Here is a 27,739-nt window from a genome sequence, read left to right as displayed (position 1 = left end):
TGTCATGTATGTACACAGTGACTGCCCCAGCAGCAGAATAGTGAGTGCAGCTCTGGAGTATAATACAGGATGTAACTCAGGGTCAGTACAGGATAAGTAATGTCATGTATGTACACAGTGACTGCCCCAGCAGCAGAATAGTGAGTGCAGCTCTGGGGTATAATACAGGCTGTAACTCAGGGTCAGTACAGGATAAGTAATGTCATGTATGTACACAGTGACTGCACCAGCAGCAGAATAGTGAGTGCAGCTCTGGGGTATAATACAGGATGTAACTCGGGATCAGTACAGGATAAGTAATGTCATGTATGTACACAGTGACTGCACCAGCAGCAGAATAGTGAGTGCAGCTCTGGAGTATAATACTGGATGTAACTCAGGATCAGTACAGGATAAGTAATGTCATGTATGTACACAGTGACTGCACCAGCAGCAGAATAGTGAGTGCAGCTCTGTGGTATAATACAGGATGTAACTCAGGATCAGTACAGGATAAGTAATGTCATGTATGTACACAGTGACTGCACCAGCAGCAGAATAGTGAGTGCAGCTCTGGAGTATAATACAGGATGTAACTCAGGATCAGTACAGGATAAGTAATGTCATGTATGTACACAGTGACTGCACCAGCAGCAGAATAGTGAGTGCAGCTCTGGGGTATAATACAGGATGTAACTCAGGATCAGTACAGGATAAGTAATGTCATGTATGTACACAGTGACTGCCCCAGCAGCAGAATAGTGAGTGCAGCTCTGGAGTATAATACAGGATGTAACTCAGGGTCAGTACAGGATAAGTAATGTCATGTATGTACACAGTGACTGCCCCAGCAGCAGAATAGTGAGTGCAGCTCTGGGGTATAATACAGGCTGTAACTCAGGGTCAGTACAGGATAAGTAATGTCATGTATGTACACAGTGACTGCACCAGCAGCAGAATAGTGAGTGCAGCTCTGGGGTATAATACAGGATGTAACTCGGGATCAGTACAGGATAAGTAATGTCATGTATGTACACAGTGACTGCACCAGCAGCAGAATAGTGAGTGCAGCTCTGGAGTATAATACAGGATGTAACTCAGGATCAGTACAGGATAAGTAATGTCATGTATGTACACAGTGACTGCACCAGCAGCAGAATAGTGAGTGCAGCTCTGGAGTATAATACAGGATGTAACTCAGGATCAGTACAGGATAAGTAATGTCATGTATGTACAGTGACTGCACCAGCAGCAGAATAGTGAGTGCAGCTCTGGGGTATAATACAGGATGTAACTCAGGATCAGTACAGGATAAGTAATGTCATGTATGTACACAGTGACTGCACCAGCAGCAGAATAGTGAGTGCAGCTCTGGAGTATAATACAGTATGTAACTCAGGATCAGTACAGGATAAGTAATGTCATGTATGTACACAGTGACTGCACCAGCAGCAGAATAGTGAGTGCAGCTCTGGGGTATAATACAGGATGTAATTGCACTGATTATGTAGATTACTTCTACCATGTGACATAGGGAGAACCTCCCCTTTAAGGACACATTCTGGTGATTAATATTCCCATTATTATTAGACACAGTGCAGACTCTGCAGCCATTGTCCTCCCGGTCGGTTATCTCATTATATCCGGGCGCTTCCTCTCCCATATTCCCTACGGATCACTACAGACGGACTTAACCCTTTCCTGTGTGGAGTGTCTGTGACCTCCTGAGTAATCGGGTTATTACACAGATGCAGGTTCCTTCCTCCTCTGCTCCTCGTACAGGACCCCTCCATGATGTGTATATGAAGCTGCGCTGCTCCGGGCCGGGGGATCCTCTTAACCCTTTCATCTGCTCCGCGGCATACAAGAGGTTGCGGCAGCCAAGTGAAAGGTCTGTTTGATTATCTGCGCCTCAGTCTTCTCCTAAATGTCAGTGCACACAAAGCGCGGCTCTGCTGTGGATTACATCTCGCTCTGTCTCTGGATCTTCTCAGCATTACTGTGACAAGTCCCCTGCACCCAGGAATACAAGGTCTCCCCCCAAACATCCTCAAATCTCCAACATCCACCCGTTACATGTCCTTATCTGATAACATCCCCAACTATCATTCTCTAATCTGCTTTTACAGAATGTAGAGTTCAGTTTTCTGTTACACATTAACATCCTTTAGCCAGCAGCCACCACTAGGGGGAGCCCTGGAGCTTACTGTATACACAGAATAGATACAATGTATTCGTTACATTCCTGAGCTCCCCCTAGTGGTCGCCATCATTCTAGATTACCTGCACAATTTATACTCAGAAATGTGAAAAACAATGAAAGCACAAAACGACATCATGATAAGAGGTGGACACTTATTATTCTCATCTGCTCTCAGTCTTGTCAGGCTTGTGGGAAAGCTGGGTGCTAACCTCAGCAGATGGTAAATCCTGCAGATCTAATCCCTCATCTGTAGTTGAAGGGGCTGCGATAATCGCTGTGATGTCACATGATGGAGAAGGGCTCGGACTCGAGAGGCCGCGCAGTAATGCATGCCGGATAATGCGCGGCTGCGCTCAGCGGCTTATGGCGAGCGTTATACTTATGTAGAATCCCGGGAAGATCTAAGTCTATAAAGACTACGTCGTCCGCCAGTCGAGATGCACAGGATTAATTCGGGAATACTGTGTGTGCGGGGGAGAGAGATTGGATTAGTATATTATACGCTATGCTAGAGGCAAATCCGTCATGATGATACTGGCAGGTGGCGGCTCTGCGGACCCCGCACGGCGCTGCTTCTTAAAGGGGATGGCGGTCTCCTTCACCTGACCCCTGAGACTACACACTGTAAGATTTACTCCAAAACTAAGATTTAGCAACATTGTAACTGGTACTGATACACAGTGTCGGCTTATGGCCTGTGCTGCGATTGGTTCTGGTACACATGTGGGTTCTTCTCTGGGGTCTTTTTGCTCTATAGGTGGGGGCTGGTATCTAATGTGGAGGAGGGGTCTGTGTTTTGTATGAATCGGGGTCTGAACTGAGGTCTGTATATCTATTGGATCAGGTTTTTGACTTGTGTTTAGCTTTGGGGTCCGTATAGAGAAATCCCACCCCATCCTGTATAGAGGGGATCCACACATCTTTCATCAGTGCTGTGATTTGGGGGGCTAATCTCTTGCAGTCCGTATTAGGGCCCCTCTATAGGATGTGCTGTACATAGGAGACACATAGGGGGTCATTTACTAAGCGCCCGAATCACGTTTTTCCGTCGCATTACCCGAATATTTCCGATTTGCGCCGATTTTCCGTGAATTGAGGCGCATCGGATTGAGGCGCATCGGCGTCGGCATGCACGCGACGGAAATCGGGGGGCATGGCCACCGGAAAACCCGTCGGATTCGGAGAAACCACCGTATTTAAAAAATGTGTCACTTGACAAGCGCTTACCTTCACCCGGCCCGGCTTGGTGAACTTCAGCGCCGCAGCGACACCTAGTGGACATCGGGCACACTACCTTAGTGAATTGCCGGAAGACCCGAATCCTCCACACAGAACGCGCCGCTGGATGGCAAATGGACCGGGTAAGTAAATCTGCCCCAGATTTACTTACCCGGTTCATTCGCGATCCAGCGAAATGGACCGGGACCAGGTAAATGGACAGAAAAACACGATTTGGGCCCTTAGTAAATGACCCCCAATGGGTTGTTGTTTGCTCCATATTGCAGGATCTAATCCTCTGGGAGGCAGAAATGGATCAGAACCCATGTCTCCGCTCCGATCTCCAGGGAATGCAAATTGGTCCCAATCTGAAAGAACAATTCAGCCAGAAAAGATGGCGTGTAATCTATGCAAATGAGACGCTGGAAGAAAACGGGAGCCAACAGCGGAGCGAGGTGAGGGACGTCATTACCGGGACAGGAAGGGGTTAACCAGCACAGTGGGTTCCCATTGGGTCAGGAATGTGCAGAGAAGTTTTGCCAATCAATTTGATGGCTGTGAATCAGCGACAAGGATCTCTTTAGCATATCGCAGCGTGACGCCCCATTGTCGCAGTGGCCGCCCCTGAGCTGCGGGTGAAGGAGCCGATGGCTGCCGAGTTTGCATCTTATTCCCGGCATCACCTGAAGAATCCAGCAGAAAAAGAAGGAAAAGGTAAAAGCCAATCAAGAAGGTGAAAGGAGAACTGTCAGGGGGGCGGCCAAGCGCGAAGCTGAGTCACGGACCCCGGGGGATTCACTGGGAGAAATTACACGCAGACAATTCACTCCTCGGATCCTCGTCTCATCGTCTCCCCTGACGTTTAGGGAGGAGGGAGAGGAACAAGGTGCTGCCAATTAATATTCACATCTTCTCCCAGGGCCGTACACCGCAGACGCGGCTAATAAGCGCTTGTATCGCTCCTCAAGATCAAAGCCGGCTGACAGATCCGCCTAATGCACACGCCAGGTCACGCGGTGACATCGGGACAGGTGCGGTAATTGCTTCCAGTGCCGGCTACGGGCCATGTCCTGGGGGCTGATCCGACAGAAGGGCCGGCTTCTCGTTGTGGCAATGCTCCCTGGGAAAAAGGAGCTCATTTGCATAGAGATGTATCAAAGAGTTGTAATGACTTACGGAGATCTGGGCTCCTCCTATAAGTATCTCATCTGGTTTCCAGTTTAGACAGAGTGATCAGGGGATAATCTTTCTGGGGGTCATTTACTAAGCGCCCGATTCGCGGTTTCCTGACGTGTTACCCAGATATTTCCGATTTGCGCCAATTTTCCCTGTATTGCCCTGGGATTTTGGCGCACGCGATCAGATTGTGGCGCACCGGCGCCGGCATGCATGCGACGGAAATCGGGGGCGTGGACGAACGAAAAACTGACGGATTCGGAAAAAACTGCCGCATTTTTTTAAAAAAAGTGTAGCGGAAATTGCACTTACCTTCACTCAGCCCGGCTCGGTGTATTCCAGCGCATTCCGATGCTCTTCATCGCAGCAGCGCCACCTGGAGGACGTCGGAGGAACTACCTTAATAAATCCTGGCCGGACCCAAATCCAGCGCAGAGAACGCGCCCCTGGATCGCGAATGGACCGGGTTAGTAAATCTGCCCCTCTATGTCTATTTATGTAAATGTGCAAGTAGATATACACGTCTGCCGTGTCTAGTAGCTGTGGATTCAGAAGATACTTGGTCTATTCCTATGCTATGACCAGGCTGAACACCCCACATAGCAGCCATGTCTATCCTGCCTTAGACTATGCTTACCGGATCTGTGTCTTTTGCTACTACGATGATCAGAGGATGCGACGTTGACGCCCTAATAATTTGCAGGGTCCCCAGAATTGTTCTGGGGTTCCAGGTAAATGAGATGATCCCTCATATTGGGGAGCAGGACCTGTGGGGGGATACAGCGCCCCCTCCTCTTGATGTGGATGATTCCAGGTAATATTCCCATCATAGTGATATCAGGCCCCCTCCGCCGGCACAGACCCCGGAGCCGCCAATTCTTGTAAGACCCCCCGGCGAGTCCAATACAAGGAGATGATGCGGCGGCTGCACAGATCTATTACATTTTACATCTCAATATCACATTCCCGAAATCTCTCCAAATATTCTGCAGCCATTAAGATTTTTATGTGTTATACATTATTTTCTGGTGCACACGGAGCGGCGGGGGGCACAAGCCGGGGATAGGGGGCGACACGCACCGCGCCGGGGTACAGCTAACAACGACTAGAGAAATATCACATCATAAGAAGCTGCTGAGCTGTGTATCTAATCCTGTGTGATACTGCCTGCTGAGCTGTGTATCTAATCCTGTGTGATACTGCCTGCTGAGCTGTGTATCTAATCCTGTGTGATACTGCCTGCTGAGCTGTGTATCTAATCCTGTGTGATACTGCCTGCTGAGCTGAGTATCTAATCCTGTGTGATACTGCCTGCTGAGCTGTGTATCTAATCCTGCCTGTGTGATACTGCCTGCTGAGCTGTGTATCTAATCCTGCCTGTGTGATACTGCCTGCTGAGCTGTGTATCTAATCCTGTGTGATACTGCCTGCTGAGCTGTGTATCTAATCTTGTGTGATACTGTCTGCTGAGCTGTGTATCTAATCCTGCCTGTGTGATACTGCCTGCTGAGCTGTGTATCTAATCCTGCCTGTGTGATACTGCCTGCTGAGCTGTGTATCTAATCCTGTGTGATACTGCCTGCTGATCTGTGCATCTAATCCTGTGTGATACTGCCTGCTGAGCTGTGTATGTAATCCTATCCTGTGTGATACTCTCTGTAGAGCCGTGTATCTAATCCCATCCTGTGTGATACTGTCTGCTGAGCTCTGTATCTAATCCTACCATGTGTGATACTGTCTGCTGAGCTCTGTATCTAATCCTACCATGTGTGATACTGTCTGCTGAACTGTGTATCTAATCCTCTCCTGTGTGATACTGTCTGCTGAGCTGTGTATCTAATCCTGTGTGATACTGTCTGCTGAGCTGTGTATCTAATCCTGTGTGATACTGCCTGCTGAGCTGTGTATCTAATCCTGTGTGATACTGCCTGCTGAGCTGTGTATCTAATCCTGTGTGATTCTGCCTGCTGAGCTGTGTATCTAATCCTGTGTGATACTGTCTGCTGAGCTGTGTATCTAATCCTGTGTGATACTGTCTGCTGAGCTGTGTATCTAATCCTATCCTGTGTGATACTGCTGAGCTGTGTATCTAATCCTATCCTGTGTGATACAGTCTGCTGAGCTGTGTATCTAATCCTATCCGGTGTGATACAGTCTGCTGAGCTGTGTATCTAATCCTATCCTGTGTGATACTGTCTGCTGAGCTGTGTATCTCATCCTGTCCTGTGTGATACAGTCTCCTGAGCTGTGTATCTCATCCTGTCCTGTGTGATACAGTCTGCTGAGCTGTGTATCTAATCCTATCTTGTGTGATACAGTCTGCTGAGCTGTGTATCTAATCCCATCCTGTGTGATACAGTCTGCTGAGCCGTGTATCTAATCCTATCATGTGTGATACAGTCTGCTGAGCCGTGTATCTAATCCTATCCTGTGTGATACAGTCTGCTGAGCTGTGTATCTAATCCTATCCTGTGTGACTGGACCTCTGACCTTTCCCGGCTGCGCCCCCTATTTGTACGGTTCGGGGGTTCATGTGGATTTGTTGCTTCTGGGATATAATAACTATAATTAGCATTTTTCTTACAGAGTTTAATATCTTGGGCCCCGGGGCCGGAGGAGGCGGCTGCACAATCTGCATCACATAGAGGAGCAGCTGACGGCGTCTTATATGTTAACCCTTAATAACACGAATCACGGCTCTAGTTCTATCACATCCAGACATCAGTGCGGCGCTGTCCGGCCCGTGTGGTGCTGAATCCATGACCAACATACACTCACCGGCCACTTTATTAGGTGCACCTGTCCAACTGCTCGTTATCACTTAATTTCTAATCAGCCAATCACATGGCGGCAGTGCATTTAGGCATGTAGACATGGTCAAGACAATCTCCTGCAGTTCTCCCGAGCATCAGTATGGGGAAGAAAGGTGATTTGTGGCCTGTGAACGTGGCATGGTTGTTGGTGCCAGAAGGGCTGGTCTGAGTATTTCAGAAACTGCTGATCTACTGGGATTTTCACGCACAACCATCTCTAGGGTTTACAGAGAATGGTCCGAAAAAGAAAAAACATCCAGTGAGCGGCAGTTCTGTGGGCGGAAATGCCTTGTTGAATCTATGCCACGAAGAATTGAGGCAGTTCTGAAGGCAAAAGGGGGTCCAACCCGTTACTAGCATGGTGCACCTAATAAAGAGGCCGGTGAGTGTAACTCCTCCATTTACTAGATGCAGTCCTATGTAACACACATGATCATGTGTAGATGTGTCCTGCAGTCCTATGTAACAGCACAGATAACACAGTGATATCCCTGAGTACAGATCATGTAGTAGATGTGACCTGCAGTCCTATGTAACACCACAGATAACACAGTGATATCTCTGAGTACAGATCATGTAGTAGATGTGTCCTGCAGTCCTATGTAACACCACAGATAATACAGTGATATCTCTGAGTACAGATCATGTAGTAGATGTGTCCTGCAGTCCTATGTAACACCACAGATAACACAGTGATATCTCTGAGTACAGATGATGTAGTAGATGTGTCCTGCAGTCCTATGTAACACCACAGATAACACAGTGATATCTCTGAGTACAGATGATGTAGTAGATGTGTCCTGCAGTCCTATGTAACACCACAGATAACACAGTGATACCTCTGAGTACAGATCATGTAGTAGATGTGTCCTGCAGTCCTATGTAACACCACAGATAACACAGTGATATCTCTGAGCACAGATCATGTAGTAGATGTGTCCTGCAGTCCTATGTAACACCACAGATAACACAGTGATATCTCTGAGTACAGATCATGTAGTAGATGTGTCCTGCAGTCCTATGTAACACCACAGATAACACAGTGATATCTCTGAGTACAGATCATGTAGTAGATGTGTCCTGCAGTCCTATGTAACACCACAGATAACACAGTGATATCTCTGAGTACAGATCATGTAGTAGATGTGTCCTGCAGTCCTATGTAACACCACAGATAACACAGTGATATCTCTGAGTACAGATCATGTAGTAGATGTGACCTGCAGTCCTATGTAACAGCACAGATAACACAGTGATATCTCTGAGTACAGATCATGTAGTTGATGTGTCCTGCAGTCCTATGTAACACCACAGATAACACAGTGATATCTCTGAGTACAGATCATGTAGTAGATGTGTCCTGCAGTCCTATGTAACACCACAGATAACACAGTGATATCTCTGAGTACAGATCATGTAGTAGATGTGTCCTGCAGTCCTATGTAACACCACAGATAACACAGTGATATCTCTGAGTACAGATCATGTAGTAGATGTGTCCTGCAGTCCTATGTAACACCACAGATAACACAGTGATATCTCTGAGTACAGGTCATGTAGTAGATGTGTCCTGCAGTCCTATGTAACACCACAGATAACACAGTGATATCTCTGAGTACAGATCATGTAGTAGATGTGACCTGCAGTCCTATGTAACACCACAGATAACACAGTGATATCTCTGAGTACAGATCATGTAGTAGATGTGTCCGGCAGTCCTATGTAACACCACAGATAACACAGTGATATCTCTGAGTACAGATCATGTAGTAGATGTGTCCTGCAGTCCTATGTAACACCACAGATAACACAGTGATATCTCTGAGTACAGATCATGTAGTAGATGTGACCTGCAGTCCTATGTAACACCACAGATAACACTGTGATATCTCTGAGTACAGATCATGTAGTAGATGTGCCCTGCAGTCCTATGTAACACCACAGATAACACAGTGATATCTCTGAGTACAGATCATGTAGTAGATGTGTCCTGCAGTCCCATGTAACACCACAGATAACACAGTGATATCTCTGAGTACAGATCATGTAGTAGATGTGTCCTGCAGTCCTATGTAACACCACAGATAACACAGTGATATCTCTGAGTACAGATCATGTAGTAGATGTGACCTGCAGTCCTATGTAACACCACAGATAACACAGTGATATCTCTGAGTACAGAACATGTAGTAGATGTGTCCTGCAGTCCTATGTAACACCACAGATAACACAGTGATATCTCTGAGTACAGATCATGTAGTAGATGTGTCCTGCAGTCCTATGTAACACCACAGATAACACAGTGATATCTCTGAGTACAGATCATGTAGTAGTGTCCTGCAGTCCTATGTAACACCACAGATAACACAGTGATATCTCTGAGTACAGATCATGTAGTAGATGTGTCCTGCAGTCCTATGTAACACCACAGATAACACAGTGATATCTCTGAGTACAGATCATGTAGTAGATGTGTCCTGCAGTCCTATGTAACACCACAGATAACACAGTGATATCTCTGAGTACAAATCATGTAGTAGATGTATCCTGCAGTCCTATGTAACACCACAGTAGATGTCCCCTCCTATACTGTAATATGTGGTCCCTGATGACACACTCAGCTCTGCTACATCTCACTCTATCCCTGTATTTCGGTATCTCTAAGAGCGGATTAGCCCCTTTGGTTGTCGCTGCTGCCCGGCTCTGCGCCCATATAATGAGATGTAATTGGAATATGCTAATGCCTCTCTATAGTCCTTGTACCCTCAGGTAAGCGAGAGGTTAATAGCTACTTAACCAAAGGCCAAGATGATGATTTTAATAATTTCCTTACACTCATCTTCTATGGAAATGCATATTAATAATGTCCGCGGTGCCAGGCGGCGAGAGGAAACAACTAAGACCCTGCCGCCCCCCCAAATACAAAAGCAAGCTTCAGGGTGATCCTGGAATAGTGGGGTCTCCCTCCAAGGGCGCACCAGCCATGAGGAGAGTTGAGAATCTCACCTCAGGCGGCGCGCCTTCTGCTGGACGAGGGGGCGGCATCGCGCTCCCCCGTCCGCCGACCAGCACTTCCCCATGACCACAGCCCCACCTGCCACTCCCGATTCCCCCATTCCCCCGATATTACTCTCTGCTCCCTGCTCAGGCTTTAGTCACTACACTTCTGTGACTACGCCCCCCATACACAGCGAGCTGCCATGTCCTGTGTGTCCTGACACCTTTCTATCATAGCCAGCAGTGGTCAGGGGTCAGCATGGGCGCTCTGACCCCTCTGTGACTACACCCCCCATACACAGCGAGCTGCCATGTCCTGTGTGTCCTGACACCTTTCTATCATAGCCAGCAGTGGTCAGGGGTCAGCATGGGCGCTCTGACCCCTCTGTGACTACACCCCCCATACACAGCGAGCTGCCATGTCCTGTGTGTCCTGACACCTTTCTATCATAGCCAGCAGTGGTCAGGGGTCAGCATGGGCGCTCTGACCCCTCTGTGACTACACCCCCCATACACAGTGAGCTGCCATGTCATGTGTGTCCTGACACCTTTCTATCATAGCCAGCAGTGGTTAGGGGTCAGCATGGGTGCTCTGACCTCTCTGTGACTACACCCCCCATACACAGCGAGCTGCCATGTCCTGTGTGTCCTGACACCTTTCTATCATAGCCAGCAGTGGTCAGGGGTCAGCATGGGTGCTCTGACCTCTCTGTGACTACACCCCCCATACACAGCGAGCTGCCATGTCCTGTGTCCTGACACCTTTCTATCATAGCCAGCAGCCGTCAGGTGTCAGCATGGGCGCTCTTACCCCTCTGTGACTACACCCCCCATACACAGCGAGCTGCCATGTCCTGTGTGTCCTGACACCTTTCTATCATAGCCAGCAGTGGTCAGGGGTCAGCATGGGTGCTCTGACCCCTCTGTGACTACACCCCCCATACACAGCGAGGTGCCATGTCCTGTGTCCTGACACCTTTCTATCATAGCCAGCAGTGGTCAGGGGTCAGCATGGGCGCTCTGACCCCTCTGTGACTACACCCCCCATACACAGCGAGCTGCCATGTCCTGTGTCCTGACACCTTTCTATCATAGCCAGCAGTGGTCGGGGGTCAGCATGGGCGCTCTGACCCCTCTGTGACTACACCCCTCATACACAGCGAGCTGCCATGTCCTGTGTGTCCTGACACCTTTCTATCATAGCCAGCAGTGGTCAGGGGTCAGCATGGGCGCTCTGACCCCTCTGTGACTACACCCCTCATACACAGCGAGCTGCCATGTCCTGTGTGTCCTGACACCTTTCTATCATAGCCAGCAGCGGTCAGGGGTCAGCATGGGCGCTCTGACCTCTCTGTGACTACACCCCCCATACACAGCGAGCTGCCATGTCCTGTGTCCTGACACCTTTCTATCATAGCCAGCAGTGGTCGGGGGTCAGCATGGGTGCTCTGACCCCTCTGTGACTACACCCCCCCATACACAGCGAGCTGCCATGTCCTGTGTGTCCTGACACCTTTCTATCATAGCCAGCAGTGGTCAGGGGTCAGCATGGGCGCTCTGACCGCTCTGTGACTACACCCCCCATACACAGCGAGCTGCCATGTCCTGTGTGTCCTGACACCTTTCTATCATAGCCAGCAGTGGTCAGGGGTCAGCATGGGCGCTCTGACCCCTCTGTGACTACACCCCCCATACACAGCGAGCTGCCATGTCCTGTGTCCTGACACCTTTCTATCATAGCCAGCAGTGGTCAGGGGTCAGCATGGGTGCTCTGACCCCTCTGTGACTACACCCCCCATACACAGCGAGCTGCCATGTCCTGTGTGTCCTGACACCTTTCTATCATAGCCAGCAGTGTTCAGGGGTCAGCATGGGCGCTCTGACCTCTCTGTGACTACACCCCCCATACACAGCGAGCTGCCATGTCCTGTGTGTCCTGACACCTTTCTATCATAGCCAGCAGTGGTCAGGGGTCAGCATGGGTGCTCTGACCCCTCTGTGACTACACCCCCCATACACAGCGAGCTGCCATGTCCTGTGTGTCCTGACACCTTTCTATCATAGCCAGCAGTGCTCAGGGGTCAGCATGGGCGCTCTGACCCCTCTGTGACTACACTTCCTCTTCCCTTACATTTTCTCCTCTCTGATTTGCAACATTGTAACCAGATGATAGATGTTATCTTCTTTAATGGTTTTAATGTTCTTGCTGTGGAGTGACCCAGTATAGATGAATAGAATAGAATTATAATAAGGGGTTAATCGGGGGCAGCTACAATGGATGGCGATGGACCCCCTCCGCCTGCTCCGCCGCTGACAATGGGAGAACAATGCGAAAATCATACTTGGACGTGTCATTTCTGGAGTTTTACTACTCACAAGGTCAGAGGCCGTGCTCCGGAGGATCATAAAGTAATTCTCCTGCGCTGCCGCCACTGATGAGTAATAACCACTAACGAGATCCGGGATGACGGATGGGGACGGGGACTTTCTATTACTGCTCCTCTGGGGACACTGCCAGCAATGGCCATCACTCACCGCAGATACAGGGGCCGCAGGGAGCGAGACCTGACCACAGAGACCACCGAAACCCACAGACTGGAACATGTCCAATAACCACTTGCAATGGCGGCTGCACCTTCATATGCGCATCTGACGCCAAGTGTGGAGGAATATTATATTATAACATCCTGACTGCATCCTTACTAATACTGCGGAGCTTTTTATCTTTCGGCTCTGCAGTTGTTCTGAACAACAACCCCCAGCAGGCAGCTCCAGCCTCTGTCAGCACTTCTTGGATTAGTACTTATGATGCTTCGGAGAGGGTGGGGGTAGTAGTTACACCCCAGCTGTGATCATATATAATGGTGGGTGTATGGGCGGCCCCTGCTCTTGCCTGGGTATTACTAATGATCCCCGCTCTGCTCGCTCTGCTGTGCGCCTGCTCTTTAGCTCGTCTTTCTGCACATCTCACTCTCTAATTGGACAGGTCCGTGGCCCGGTGGCGTCTCTCCAGCGCGGACGAGCGGATATTCAGGCCCCGCAGAACTATTAAAACCTAGAATTCAGCCAAGTTTGACACAACCTGTTATCCTCCCTGCTGCAATCGATACTGAGAAGACAGATCCGTGCCGGAGCGGCGGCCATGATCGCCTTGTCTGAGGCTGCACCGGTTTCGGCCCTTGAAGTCGTTGCGACCAGCGGCTCGGAGTTTTGCTGGAGGCGTCGAGCGCAGGATCGTTACATTATTAACAAGGTGGAGGGGAGAGGCGGCCGCTGCAGACGCCAGCATTAGGCCGAGACAAAGCAAACAGCGCGTCCGCTGCGGGCCCCGGCGATATAAGGGGCCGCATGTCACCTGTCAGGGGCTCTGACCCTGGGGCTGTCTGTGCGGAGGGGACCCCCGGGCCCACTGACCCCTCACATCTACCGGGACAATGTCACCAAATCTCATCATCCAGAAGATTCCATGGCAGCGGCCGAGTGTGCACCTCCCGGGTTATAGAGAGGAAGAACTACTGAGGTTTCTGCACAGTGTAACAGCTGCATGGAATCTGCAGCATAGAGTGATATGTAGCCATGTGAGGCCCACCAGGGCAGTACAATGCACCAGAAACTCAGCAGCGGCAAAGCCCCAGCAGATCCGGCCCAGATCTCCACAGAAATCACAGGAGAACAGAGCAACCGGCATTCACCACTGACCCCCGAACTGCCCAAGACCACCAGGAGATGCCCCCTTAACCCCTTCACTACCACAGACCACCAGGAGATGCCCCCTTAACCCCTTCACTACCAAAGACCACCAGGAGATGCCCCCTTAACCCCTTCACTACCACAGACCACCAGGAGATGCCCCCTTAACCCCTTCACTACCACAGACCACCAGGAGATGCCCCCTTAACCCTTTCACTACCAAAGACCACCAGGAGATGCCCCCTTAACCCCTTCACTACCACAGACCACCAGGAGATGCCCCCTTAACCCCTTCACTACCACAGACCACCAGGAGATGCCCCCTTAACCCTTTCACTACCAAAGACCACCAGGAGATGCCCCCTTAACCCTTTCACTACAATAGAAAACCATGAATTGTCCGCTTAACCCCTTCACTTCCCATGATTACAGTAAATGTCCACTTAACCCCTTAACCTCACAAGACCATCAGCAGATGTCCACTTAACCCTTTCACTATCCATGATTACACAAAATGTCCACCTAAACCCTTCACTTCCCAAAATGTCCATTTAACCCCTTTACTAACCTAGACCACCAGGAGATGTCCACTTAACCCCTTCACTCCCATGATTACAAAAAATGTCGCTTAAACCCTTCACTTGCCAAGACAACCAGGAAATGTCCACTTAACCCCTTTACTACCAGGAAATATAAAACCAACTCCTTTACTCGAGTAAACTCGATCCGTCAGTACTCGGACCTGGTACGAATCTGAGGATTTCCAAGCAACAAATCAAATCTGAATCATTTGTAATCGGCTTTGGATGATTCCTGTCTATTGGATAATATCAGAAGTCTCACCGATCCGATACAATGTCCAATGATTGTTATGGGCCGTGGTTGGTTCTTCAGCACCAGGTCCGTTAATATTTTATTAAACTCTTAAATAATGAAACAAATTTGTAAAAAATTAACAAACATTTACCTCTTCCTCACCTCTGACCTCCAAGGGTTAACCATTTCACTGCCATGGGCTGCCTGTCACAGGGGAGAGGGCAATGCGGAATTAACCCTTTTCTACCCTTGACCACCAGAAAAATAGGAATCTGGAAACCAGCGCAGAATATGGATAAAACGAGTGTCAGCTCTGCGTCCGGGGCAGTGCGGTATAGTGCTGGGTATGAGGGGATCTAAGCCAATGGCAGCACAGTGTGGACTAACAGAAGAACTGTGAATGCAGCTTTAGGTGTGACTGGAGTCAAGCAAAACTTCTGATCACTACAAGGGACATCACTTATTCCATAGAGAAGAATGCGGACAAGATTATTCTGCATCTTACCTTCTTCTCTGGAAATTTGCATAAATGACTCCACCCCTTTCTCGCCATAGCTGCCCTCGGACGCCAGCGTGGAGACGTAATTCCATCCCATGGCCTTGACAATGTCCACCATGGCCTGAGCCTGGAAGGAATCCGGAGGGACCACCCTGGAGAAGAAGTCGTAGCGGCGATCATCGCTCAGCTCCGGAGCCGTGGAGCCGTAACTGATCTGCGGGATCTGAGGGGGAGAAACACAAGAGATCAATATCACAAGAGAGCCCCAAAATGTCATCTATCAGCGCTCCAGCAGGGGGCACCACCCAACCTACCCAGACCCCAGAATGATGGATCTACCTGGTTATACATTGTGCATTATCAGACCCCCTTCTGGGTTCTGAGAAAGCTGGGTGCCCTGTAAGATTTACTGGTAGTCATAGAGCTGATCTAGACTCCTGAATGGCAGATCTGCCCCCAGAGAGGATGAGCAGACCCCGGGCAGGTCGTTTCAGGCACCCAGCTCTCCCGGTGACAGATCTGCAGCCGCCCGTCTACTCCGCGTCTCCACATCACTTTCTGTTTTCCTATTTCATGATAATTTACCATTCATGAGAGACGCCATCAGCACAAAATGGAATTTTATTTTGTAATTTTGAGTAGAAGCCAAGTAAAATGTATCAACAATCCACAGAAAGAGAATGCGGCGCACAAAATAGGCTCAGCGGGAACCGCAGGATATTAGACGCATCGTTCTAAGTCAAAGGCTTAAAGCAACCGCCGTATAAATAGCAGAAATGTCTCCAAAAAGAAGCTGATACTGACCCTGTATTATACTCCAGAGCTGCACTCACTATTCTGCTGTGTACATACATGACATTACTTATCCTGTACTGATCCTGAGTTACATCCTGTATTATACCCCAGAGCTGCACTCACTATTCTGCTGCTGGTGCAGTCACTGTGTACATACATGACATTACTTATCCTGTACTGATCCTGAGTTACATCCTGTAAATCTTTTATTTTATATATAAAAATGAAAAACATTACAACAATAAACATAAATCAAGCCATAACTTCTGGCAAAACAAAACAATAATAATAATAACAAAACAATAATACAAACTAAAAGAGACTTACGAAAATCTCCTGGCCCAGCCACACACACACCACACAATCAGCATTATAAAACAAAACCTTCACCCAATCCCACCACCTAATTTTTTTTTTTTTTTTTTTTTTTTTTTATATAATTTTTTACAATAATTTTTTTTTTTTTTTTTTTTTTCCATAAATAACTAAAGAATACGCAGCAAATAAAAGACAAACAGGAAATAAAAACATTAAATATAACTAACTAAATCCCACGCCCATCACCCTCCCACCCAGACACTGGTCTAACGTCCAAAGTTCGCGCTATATAGTCCAGACCAGTGCCCAGGATCATATTGTCCAAATCCCATCCACCCCCCTCCCAACCTAACACCCTAACACCAACACCCCAAAACCAACCAACCTATATACACATTAACTATAACTACATAAATACACACTGTACACAAAATACAAACACATTAAACATATCAACATAACAAACCAACCACATAAAGCCCAGGTTCGGCGCCTGCAAGCCCTACATCACTATAACCTCAGATACAAAACAAAAATCTACAGTGTCAGCTTCAGCCCAACACCAGGAGCGGAGATGACAGACTAAGGGACACTAAAGGAGAACCCCCTCCAAAGGAGAGAGGCCCTCCCCGTGCCCAGCCTCTCATACTCCAGAGAGCGCACCTTCACCAGGTCACCCAGAATGTTCCTAACCACCTCATCCACCGGGAGGATTTTACGCTGCGTCGATACTAAACACCGTGCGTTCCACGTGTGGTACCTGACCACTAGACTGACTAAGAATAACGTGCAGCGGTCCCGGCCACCCAGGCCTCTGAATGCTCCATAGGCCCACTCCGCATAGGAGAGACCGGCCAACCCGGGCCAATGGATGGAAGCGCCCACCCGGTTGTACACCTCTGTGTTAAAGGGGCACTGAAGCAGGAAGTGGTCCATGCTCTCCAGCAGGCCACCGCACTCCTCCCGGGGACAACCCCTTTCCTCAGAGCTCCTACACTTCAGATTGTCCCTCACACACAGCTTTCCATGGAAGCAGCGCCAAGTCAAGTCCCAAAACTTCAAGGGGATCCTGATGGAATTCAAAAGACCTAAACCCACCCCAAGATCCCGACTTGGGCAATCCCTGAGGGCCAGAGGCTTCTGGAAATGGGTCAACAGAACCCTTTTGTCAAGGACTTTCCTCGACATGGTCCTGATCTCCCACATTCCCAGACCCCACCGGCGAATCACCTTCAGAACCGGGGTAGCGTAAGCCGGAAGATGCCCATGTGGTGTACGAAGATCCTTCACTCGCCCTCCTGTCTCCCATTCCTGGAAGAAAGGCCGAAACCATCCCCTGCAGGAGTATACCCACGGAGGAGCCCATCCCCTGCAGGAGTATACCCACGGAGGAGCCCATCCCCTGCAGGAGTATACCCACGGAGGAGCCCTCTCTTTCCAGAGGTTTGCGATATTGATCTTAAGAAAGGTATTCACTAGGAACACCACAGGGTTGACCATACACAACCCTCCTTGTCTCCTCGTGCGGTAAGTAACCTCCCTCTTGATTAGGTTCAGCCTATTCCCCCATAACAGCTGGAAGAACAGACTGTAGACCCGAGTCCAGAGGGGTTCTGGCAACATGCACACACTGCCCAGATATATCAGCAATGGGAGCAGGTAAGTTTTAATCAAGTTCACCCTTTCCCTGAGGGTCAAAGACCAACCCTTCCACTGGTCCACCTTCTGAGCGGCGATCTTAAGCCTGCCGTCCCAGTTTTGCATGGGGTAATCCCCCTGGCCGAATTCGATGCCGAGAACTTTGGCAGAGTCTTGGGGCCCTGGAAGAGTGTCCGGGAGATCAAAGCCTGGATCCCCCTCTCCCAGCCAGAGACTCTCACACTTATCCCGGTTGATCTTGGACCCAGAAGCCTCTGAGTAGCGGTCAACCTCTGACATCACCCATTGCGCCTCCCCTCTCGAGGACACAAAAACGGTGACATCATCAGCATACGCTACCACCCTTAGAGTGGCTTCCGGTGCCGCCCGGTCCATCCCGACTCCCACCAACGGCCCACGATCAACCCTCCTAAGGAATGGGTCAATCGCAAACACGTATAGAAGTGGGCTCAGAGGACAACCCTGGCGAACACCAGACCCAACCTCAAAAGAGCGGCCAATCCAACCGTTCACAAGCGGGAAACTCTCTGCCCCTGCGTACAAAACCTTTAGCCAATTGACAAACTCCCCCGGCAGGCCATACCTCAGAAGGACAGACCAGAGGTACTCGTGGTTAACCCGATCAAACGCTTTTGCCTGATCCAAGGACAGCAAGTACCCCTTCCAGTTACCAGCCCTGCCCTGCTCCACTGCCTCCCGGACACAAAGCACAGCACTAAATGTACTACGGCCTGGAACAGAGCAGTGCTGGGTCCCCGAAAGGAGCCGGGGTGCAAACTGCACCAGCCGATTAAACAGCACCTTTGCCAAAACCTTTCTGTCCGTATTGAGAAGCGCTATGGGACGCCAGTTCTCAATACGAGATCGGTCCTTACCCTTTGACAGGATGATCAGGGCTGACCTCCTCATTGACTTCGGCAGAGCGCCCGAGGAAAGACACTCATTGAATACCTCAGTCAAGAGGGGAACCAAGGCGTCCTTAAAGGTCTTATAAAACTCAGATGTTAAGCCATCCGGACCTGGCGATTTCTTGAGGGCGAGCCCTTCAATCGCCAGGCTGACTTCCTCTTCCCTGATCATCTCTATCAAAACATCAAGAGAGGGGTCTACTCCTGGCGCAGGGACAGTTTCAGCCAGGAAAGCCGACATCACATCCCGATCTAGATCCTTCCTGCCCAAGAGGTGTGAGTAGAAGGATCTGACGACCTCCAGAATCCCTGATCTGGACCTTTTCAGGGATCCCGTACTGTCAACCAGTCCCGTGACAACTTTACCATTCACTGACATCTTGCAGTTTCTGTAAGGGTCGGGCGAGCGGTATTTCCCGTAATCCCTCTCAAAAACCAAAGATGCGTGTCTATCGTACTGACACCTCTTCAGCAAGGATTTCACTCTGGAGATGTCCTCACGACTACCTCCAGTCGAGACGAGATGCTCGAGTTTCCTCCTCAGGCCCTGATACAGGCGGTACCTGTCCAGGCTCCTGAGGCTCGAGAGCTGGCGGAAGAATCTCGCCACCCTTTTCTTGAGCATCTCCCACCACTCTGACTTACTGCTACAAAGGCCCAGCAATGGTACCTGGCTCTGAAGAAAGTCCTCAAAGGATTGTCTTATCTCTGCTTCTTCCAGGAGAGACGAATTGAGCTTCCAGTAGCCTCTTCCCATCCGGGGGGTCTCTGTAACATTCAGAGAAAACAAAATTAAACAGTGGTCGGAGAACTCCACCTCAACAACGGACACTGCTGAAGAGATGGCTTCCTCCTTTAAATAAAACCTGTCTATTCTAGACCTGCAGCTACCCCTATAATAGGTGAACCCCGCGTGGCCTGGGGTGTGCCGGATGTGGACATCCACCAGGCGAGCCTCACTGGCTATGCTATTAAGAGCGACGCTATCATAAGTCAGCTTGTCTCTGGAACCTCCCCTATCCTGGGACCTCGTGACAGCATTGAAGTCCCCTCCAAAGACCACCTGCCGACTTGTAAAAAGGTAGGGCTTGATCCTCATAAAGAGACACTTCCTGTCCCACTTGGACTGGGGACCATAGATGTTAATAAGACGAAGTTCTTGTCCCTTCATGAGGACATCCAGGATCAGGCACCTCCCCATTTCTAACTCAATAACTCGTCGGCATTCTACCGGTGCGGTAAAAAGGACCGCCACTCCGCTATACGGCTCGGCCGCAAGAGACCAATAGGAAGGCCCGTGTCTCCATTCCCTCTTAGCTTTAAACACGGCCGCCAAATCTGGCAGCCTGGTCTCCTGCAAAAATAAAATGTCGGCTTCAACACGGCCGAGAAAATCAAAGGCCGCAAATCTAGCCGCATCAGACTTAATGCTGGCGACATTAATGGACGCCAGCGTCAACGGAGTGGGTGCCGCCATCATGAGTGATTGAGTTAGACGGCTTTTTTCTTACTACCTCCCTTCCCTCTACTGTCCTCTGAGGATGATCCCTTTTCCCTTTTCCCTTCAGAATTGGGGCAACTTCTTTTTAACGAAATTGAGGTGTCCATGTTATTACTGGCCCCCAAGGACCCACCCGGACCACCCTCTCCTTCGTCCTTGTCTCCTGGCTCTGAGTCAGTCTCCCACTCTGAGGACCCAGCATCCCCAGAGGATAGAGACTCGGCGCCCCCTGCAGGCTGCTCCGCCGCCACCTCCAGAACCCCACCCTCAGCCTCTCCTTCCGAGGAGGCGATCTCATCGAGGGTGAGGAACTGGTTGGAAAGCTCAACCAGAGGGGAGGAAGTTTTCCCTTCCTTAGGTACCTTAGATACGCCGCGTTTTTTCTTTTTCTGCTTGCGCTTATTTTCTAGCCAAATCCTGTTATCCTCATCCATACTCTCATAATGGGAGGAGGTGGAGGACATGGCACCTTTCTCGCGCTCCATCCTCCTGACCTCCTCATCCAACTCATCATCCCTCAGGGCCTCAGTAGCAAGACCAGCCTCTGAGGAAGGACCAAGGGTCACCCCAGCAACCTGAGGCTTCCCCAGTTCTCTCCCTTTTTGTCTGGCTTCAAGCCGCCTCAACTGAGAAGGTGACTTATTCTTGCTTTTCTTCACAGGCCCCTCAGCTCCTCCACCTCTGCTGGTACCTTCCCCAGCAGAAGCAACCTCATGGCTCTCCTCCACTGGGGTCACAACCGCATTGGCAAAGGAGCGAGGACAACGGCTGAAAGGGTGACCGAGCTCACCACACAGGTTACACCTAATGTCCTTACAGGATGCAGCGAGATGACCTAGCCCACCACACAAAGCGCACTTCTGCACTTGGCAGCTGGCGCTGAAGTGTGTGGGGTCACCGCACCTGTGACAGACCTTCGGCTGCCCCTGGTAGAAAATCAGGATTCTGTCTCGCCCAAGAAAGGCTGAAGAAGGAATGTGGGCGACTGTGCCGCCTGAACACTTCAACTTCATCATGAAGGTCCAGGCCCCAGACCAAATGCCAAATTCATCGCGGTTTTTCTGAGGTACCTGTACAACCTCACCATAACGACTGAGCCAAGTCATGATGTCCATGCAAGAAAGTGACTCGTTACGGGTCAAAACGGTCACCTTCTTGACTGTGTTTTGGCGAGACACTGCTTGCACAGCAAAGTCTCGCCATGCGGGCTCGTTCTTTGCCAGCTCATAATTCGACCAGAAGAGCTCTAAGCCCTCCGGCCGAACAAAGCTGACATCGAACTCCGGAGTACCATAAGGATGTATCAGGGCAAAGATGTCACTAGCCCTGAAGTTCATCTTCAGGAGGAGCTCCACCACCCTTGACCTGGGTGGGCATGCGTCACTGCCCCTCCAGCGAAGACGAACCACATTCCTACGGGCAGCTCCGGGCCCAGTTGTGGGTAAAGACCATACAGTCTCTCCCCCCCTTTTCTCTTGGAAGGCTGCCAGGCCATGCCTGTCTGTCCAGAAGGACAGATCAACCTCTCTCCCCTCTACAGTGATTGACTTTTCCCCTCTCCTGAGAGCCTCCAGAAGACACCTTTGCAAAACGCTGTTCCCAGAGCCAGGAGACAAGGAGTTAACCCCACTTGCCCCAGCGGTGACACTCGCATAGCTCCTTATGGGAGCGGCCACCACTGGGGGTGCAGATGGACCAGCACTCACACCAGGATCCCCCTCAGCGCCATTCACCACCCCCACATTCACCACACTATGTACATTACCGCCTCGCTTCCTTGCATCACTCACACCAGCTGGGCCAGGAGGACCTGGGGTTGCCTCAGCGTCACTGGACACTGGGGGTAGAGCCACCTCCATAGCTGATACAGCCTGAGAAGAGGCAGCTCCAACCCCGATCTTACTTGTGCCCTCTGCCTCATTGGCATTAACCCCTTGTTGTCCCGCAGTTTTTCTAAGGTTGGAGCATCGCTGCTCACTAGATGCAAGAGGCCTCCTGTCTTTATTAACTCCGGACAGTCTCTTTGTGCCCTCTCCAGGGTCAGATGAGCCAATACAGAATAATATTTTTCCTGTGCCCTTTTGCACAGGCTGCACAGGATGATTGGGAGGCGCTGCACCACAAGCCCCAGCAGCCCCATCACACTGCCGCTGCTCACCGGAGCAAGCAACAGCCACAGCGCTAGGGGCCACAGGAGCCACCGCCACTGCTCCTGGCACTGGGCCACCCCCCCCTCCCACTAGGGGGCAGCGCACAGTACCAGGACCTGCCGGATCGCCCTCACTGTCCGGCCTTTCGGCCGATGCCTTCCCTGCACCATCCTTGCTACTACAAACAAGGCTGGTGCTCTGCGCCATGATGGAACGTGGCTTTGCACTCTCCCCGCACCCTGGCACCGAGTCCACTGCAGGATTCGTGCTGGGCTGGGTAACGGGGCCTACACGACAGGCTGGCACTGCTGCCCGCCCGGAGGGAACAGGGAGGGGACGAAACACCAGATTCACCTCCTGAGACGCCTTGATCTTCTTGGCTCTCTTCTTTCTCTTTTGGTCGTCATCTGGCAAATCATCGCCGAAGGAGAAGTTTTGGAGGTGAACTGGGGACTCAAGCTGACGGATCTGAGCCATTAGCGCCCCCCCCTGGCCGCTGTCATCACTTTCCTCCTCCAGGTTGGCAGAGCCGCAGCCTGATGGTAATGGCGCTTGCTCTGCAGGCAGCCTGTCGTGCGAGGCCTGCTGGTGTTGGTGCAGGCCACCAGACGGACACGGCAGGTCTTCCTCATCCTCCTCATCATCGCCATCATCCGCCTGGATCTGAAGCCCCTTCAGCTTTCTTAACTGCTCCTGGCGCATATCATCAAACCGGGCGTCATTCTCCAGCTTTTCACGGAACGGACCACTGTGCTCGCGGATAAGATGACGCTTCTCCTGCAGAGCGGTGACCTCGGCTTTAAGTCTGTCTATGGTGGTAAGAAAGTCAGACTTTTTCTTCTTAGTGGCCACCCCCGCTAGGGCCAAGGTCTCCCTTATCTCCTCCTGGAGCCTCCTCAGCGCTTTTCCAGCTTCCTCGTACTCACGGAGGTGCTCAGCAATCCGGGAGCCATAGATGGAAGCAGACTCCCGGGCCTTAAGATCACCCCATGCTTTTTCAACACCTCCGTGAGCACCCAGCTTTTCAGCTGAACCACCCAGCTTTCCCGCACAGTCACTCAGCTTTCCAGGAGGAGCACTTAGGCTGATGTTACTTGCCTTGATCTTCTGTGAACCGGAGACCTTGCGGCTTCCCTGGGTCTTGGGGGTGGCAGCCGAGGTCACATCGCTGCGTCCTTGGCTCCGGGCAGATCTTCTCACCCCCTCCGCTTTGGCCGGTAACTGGCTTCTCCTGCCCCCCGCCGGCCTGGTCCGGGAGACAGGAGCCTGGGACTTTCCTGCAGGATTCATCCCAGAGAACCCACTCCCTCCCTGGGGAGGAGAGAGCAGGCCTGGGTGGATGGAGATTGCACCAGGTGGTGCAGGAGCTCAGCAGCAACAACCACACCCGTCAGTAGCTCACAGCAAAATGAGTCAGCACGAACTATTCTGCTGCTGGTGCAGTCACTGTGTACATACATGACATTACTTATCCTGTACTGATCCTGAGTTACATCCTGTATTATACCCCAGAGCTGCACTCACTATTCTGCTGCTGGTGCAGTCACTGTGTACATACATGACATTACTTATCCTGTACTGATCCTGAGTTACATCCTGTATTATACCCCAGAGCTGCACTCACTATTCTGCTGCTGGTGCAGTCACTGTGTACATACATGACATTACTTATCCTGTACTGATCCTGAGTTACATCCTGTATTATACACCAGAGCTGCACTCACTATTCTGCTGCTGGTGCAGTCACTGTGTACATACATGACATTACTTATCCTGTACTGATCCTGAGTTACATCCTGTATTATACCCCAGAGCTGCACTCACTATTCTGCTGCTGGTGCAGTCACTGTGTACATACATGACATTACTTATCCTGTACTGATCCTGAGTTACATCCTGTATTATACTCCAGAGCTGCACTCACTATTCTGCTGCTGGTGCAGTCACTGTGTACATACATGACATTACTTATCCTGTACTGATCCTGAGTTACATCCTGTATTATACTCCAGAGCTGCACTCACTATTCTGCTGGTGCAGTCACTGTGTACATACATGACGTTACTTATCCTGTACTGATCCTGAGTTACATCCTGTATTATACCCCAGAGCTGCACTCACTATTCTGCTGCTGGTGCAGTCACTGTACATACATGACATTACTTATCCTGTACTGATCCTGAGTTACATCCTGTATTATACTCCAGAGCTGCACTCACTATTCTGCTGCTGGTGCAGTCACTGTGTACATACATGACATTACTTAGCCTGTACTGATCCTGAGTTACATCCTGTATTATACTGCAGAGCTGCACTCACTATTCTGCTGCTGGTGCAGTCACTGTGTACATACATGACATTACTTATCCTGTACTGATCCTGAGTTACATCCTGTATTATACCCCAGAGCTGCACTCACTATTCTGCTGCTGGTGCAGTCACTGTGTACATACATGACATTACTTATCCTGTACTGATCCTGAGTTACATCCTGTATTATACTCCAGAGCTGCACTCACTATTCTGCTGCTGGTGCAGTCACTGTGTACATACATGACATTACTTATCCTGTACTGATCCCGAGTTACATCCTGTATTATACTCCAGAGCTGCACTCACTATTCTGCTGCTGGTGCAGTCACTGTGTACATACATGACATTACTTATCCTGTACTGATCCTGAGTTACATCCTGTATTATACTCCAGAGCTGCACTCACTATTCTGCTGCCGGTGCAGTCACTGTGTACATACATGACATTACTTATCCTGTACTGATCCTGAGTTACATCCTGTATTATACTCCAGAGCTGCACTCACTATTCTGCTGCTGGTGCAGTCAGTGTACATTACATTCGTAGGGAGGTGTTGGGTCGTCTGCTCTTCCCTCCTCTGTATTAGTGCTGACATTTTGTTGCACTCGCCTCGTATGATCCTGTAGTCATATTATAATACTGTTGTATTGTGTCTATAAATGTGTCACTAAATATCAGCTCTTTACTGCCCTCCTGCCTCGCTGCTGGTCCCGGCTGTCGTTACACGTCATGAAAATGTCACAATCCTGTGTTCTTTATGAATGTGTCTGTCTGTGATCCCGCTGTCTGCCCGGTGATTGATCCGCACTGTCAGTCTAGTGACGGCACAGGCAGCGCAGGGACGGCTCATGGAGAGGTCCACACGTGCACCGAGGGTCCATTAATCCTGGATTTTGGGGAATGATGGGAGTGGTTTAGTTAAGCTTCCCCCTCCTTTGAGAGACAAATCAGATCAATGTCTTAAATCTATGTCCTGTCTCATTACAAACTCAGATATTCACCCACACACTTCACACTGCAGCTCTGCTCCATTATTGCTGCACTTCATCTATTAGAGAACACAGTCGTCTTACAACTTGCTTCTTCCTCACTAGAGGCTTGAAGTGGAGCTCTTAAAATAAATATTATAAGGTCACCACTAGAGGGAGCTCACTGTATACAGATTATCAATAGGGGGACTTTACAGCCCCCATCCCCTCCTCCTCATGCCTTATGCTTCCTCAGTATTCAGCACTCCATGTCATGTGACCAGTGTGATGTCATCTTAAGGCTTTTACCCAGTTACATTTGCATTGTCTACTGCATGTATGTATCTGATGACATGAAATCACAGCAGCCTCCATGGACTTTTCCCCATCCTCTATAGAGGCTGCTGTGTTTTCATGTGATCAGATACATACATGGGGTACATTTTTGCAAATGTAAAGGTAAAAAGACCTTAGATGACACCACGTCCTGGAACTGTTTTTATGCAACCAAGGGACTAGTAACATATAAGAATGTGCCTATTTATGGATTTGTATAATTAAAACTGTCTTTAACTATGTAACAGTTGCCAGAACACTATGTAGAAAAAATTCCCACCCAGGGGATCAATAAAGTGTAATGTTTCGTATCATATATGCATGTAACACAAGGCAACATTTAAAAAAAAATTGCCCCAGTATTTCCTAGAGGTAAATAGAGCTTTATATGTCTGTAGTTGAATATTGGCAGACGGTCCCTAGTTCCATACAGCAGCATGTCCTAGCAGCAAGACCTGTCAATCAAAAAACAAGGAGGCAGGGCAATGCCTGAGATCTGAGGAGACACAGAGCTGTTAGTCAAAATAAAGCAAGAGTGAAGAGTTATATCCAGGATAAAAGAGTCATGTATGCTAATTTGCATATCAGTAAAAGAGCTGTAATTAAGGTGCAGTGCCGTAATGGATGCTAATTTTAGGTGAAATGGGGAGGACTTGTAACTCTGGCATTTTTCTGGCTTCTTCCTATCCTGAGATATAGCCTCCTATATCTATCATCCCTTCTTATAAAATCATATTCAGCTATTCCAGAAGTGGGCGGCACTTCCTGGTTGTGACATCAGCGAAGGGCAGTGAGGCCAGAGCACTGAGGGCATCCACATGAATCGTGTGTGTAATCCGGTGACCGGAAGCATGTGATAGGTCATCAAGGTCCTAAGGTCTTTCACATGAATCAGGACAACATGTTTGTAATTGGATGAACTGAAGGATGTGAGAGGAGGATGTGCTCTTGCACAGTGTAACAGGCTGTGAAGCCACAGCACAGAGGAGCTCTTGAAACACCCCCCCCAGAGCTCTTCTGACTCATTAGCATGAATGTAAACATTGATTTTAGAAGGAAGGAGGCCATGTATAACAGGTATAAGAAGATTCCCACAGTCCTGGTGCCTGGAGTAATGTCCCTGGTTTGTCAGGATGGATTTTGTCCTCTTGGTGGTAGCTTGAAATAATTTTTCTCTCTACCCATAGGGCTTTGCAGTTTGATAGGGGAAGCTCATAGCATTGAGCATGTGCAGAGCCGCACCCTGGGGCCCCCTCCATCCTGTGGGGCCCATATATTGTAGTGTAATAACTGTGTGACACATTCAGCACAATGTCAGGCGGCTGCTCCCAGCTTTCCCTCGTCTTGTCATCTGTGGATTTGTGAGATCTCCCCCAGCTCCGGCTTCACATTTGTTACC

General features: G+C 49.7%; 1 protein-coding gene across 1 annotated transcript in view; it reads right to left on the bottom strand.

The window, feature by feature from the left end:
* Positions 1-27,739, bottom strand: part of GRM7 (glutamate metabotropic receptor 7) — a 308,516-nt gene that overhangs the window by 165,584 nt on the left and 115,193 nt on the right. Inside the window, exon 2 of the mRNA XM_072128330.1 lies at positions 15,398-15,614. Coding sequence (XP_071984431.1) covers positions 15,398-15,614 — 217 coding nt within the window. The remainder of the gene's footprint in view (positions 1-15,397; positions 15,615-27,739) is intronic.

This window comes from Engystomops pustulosus, chromosome 10 (genome assembly GCF_040894005.1).
Source record: "Engystomops pustulosus chromosome 10, aEngPut4.maternal, whole genome shotgun sequence".
NCBI lineage: Eukaryota > Metazoa > Chordata > Amphibia > Anura > Leptodactylidae > Engystomops > Engystomops pustulosus.
The sequence above is the reverse complement of the archived record's forward strand: the minus strand, read 5'-3'. Positions and strand labels throughout refer to the sequence as shown.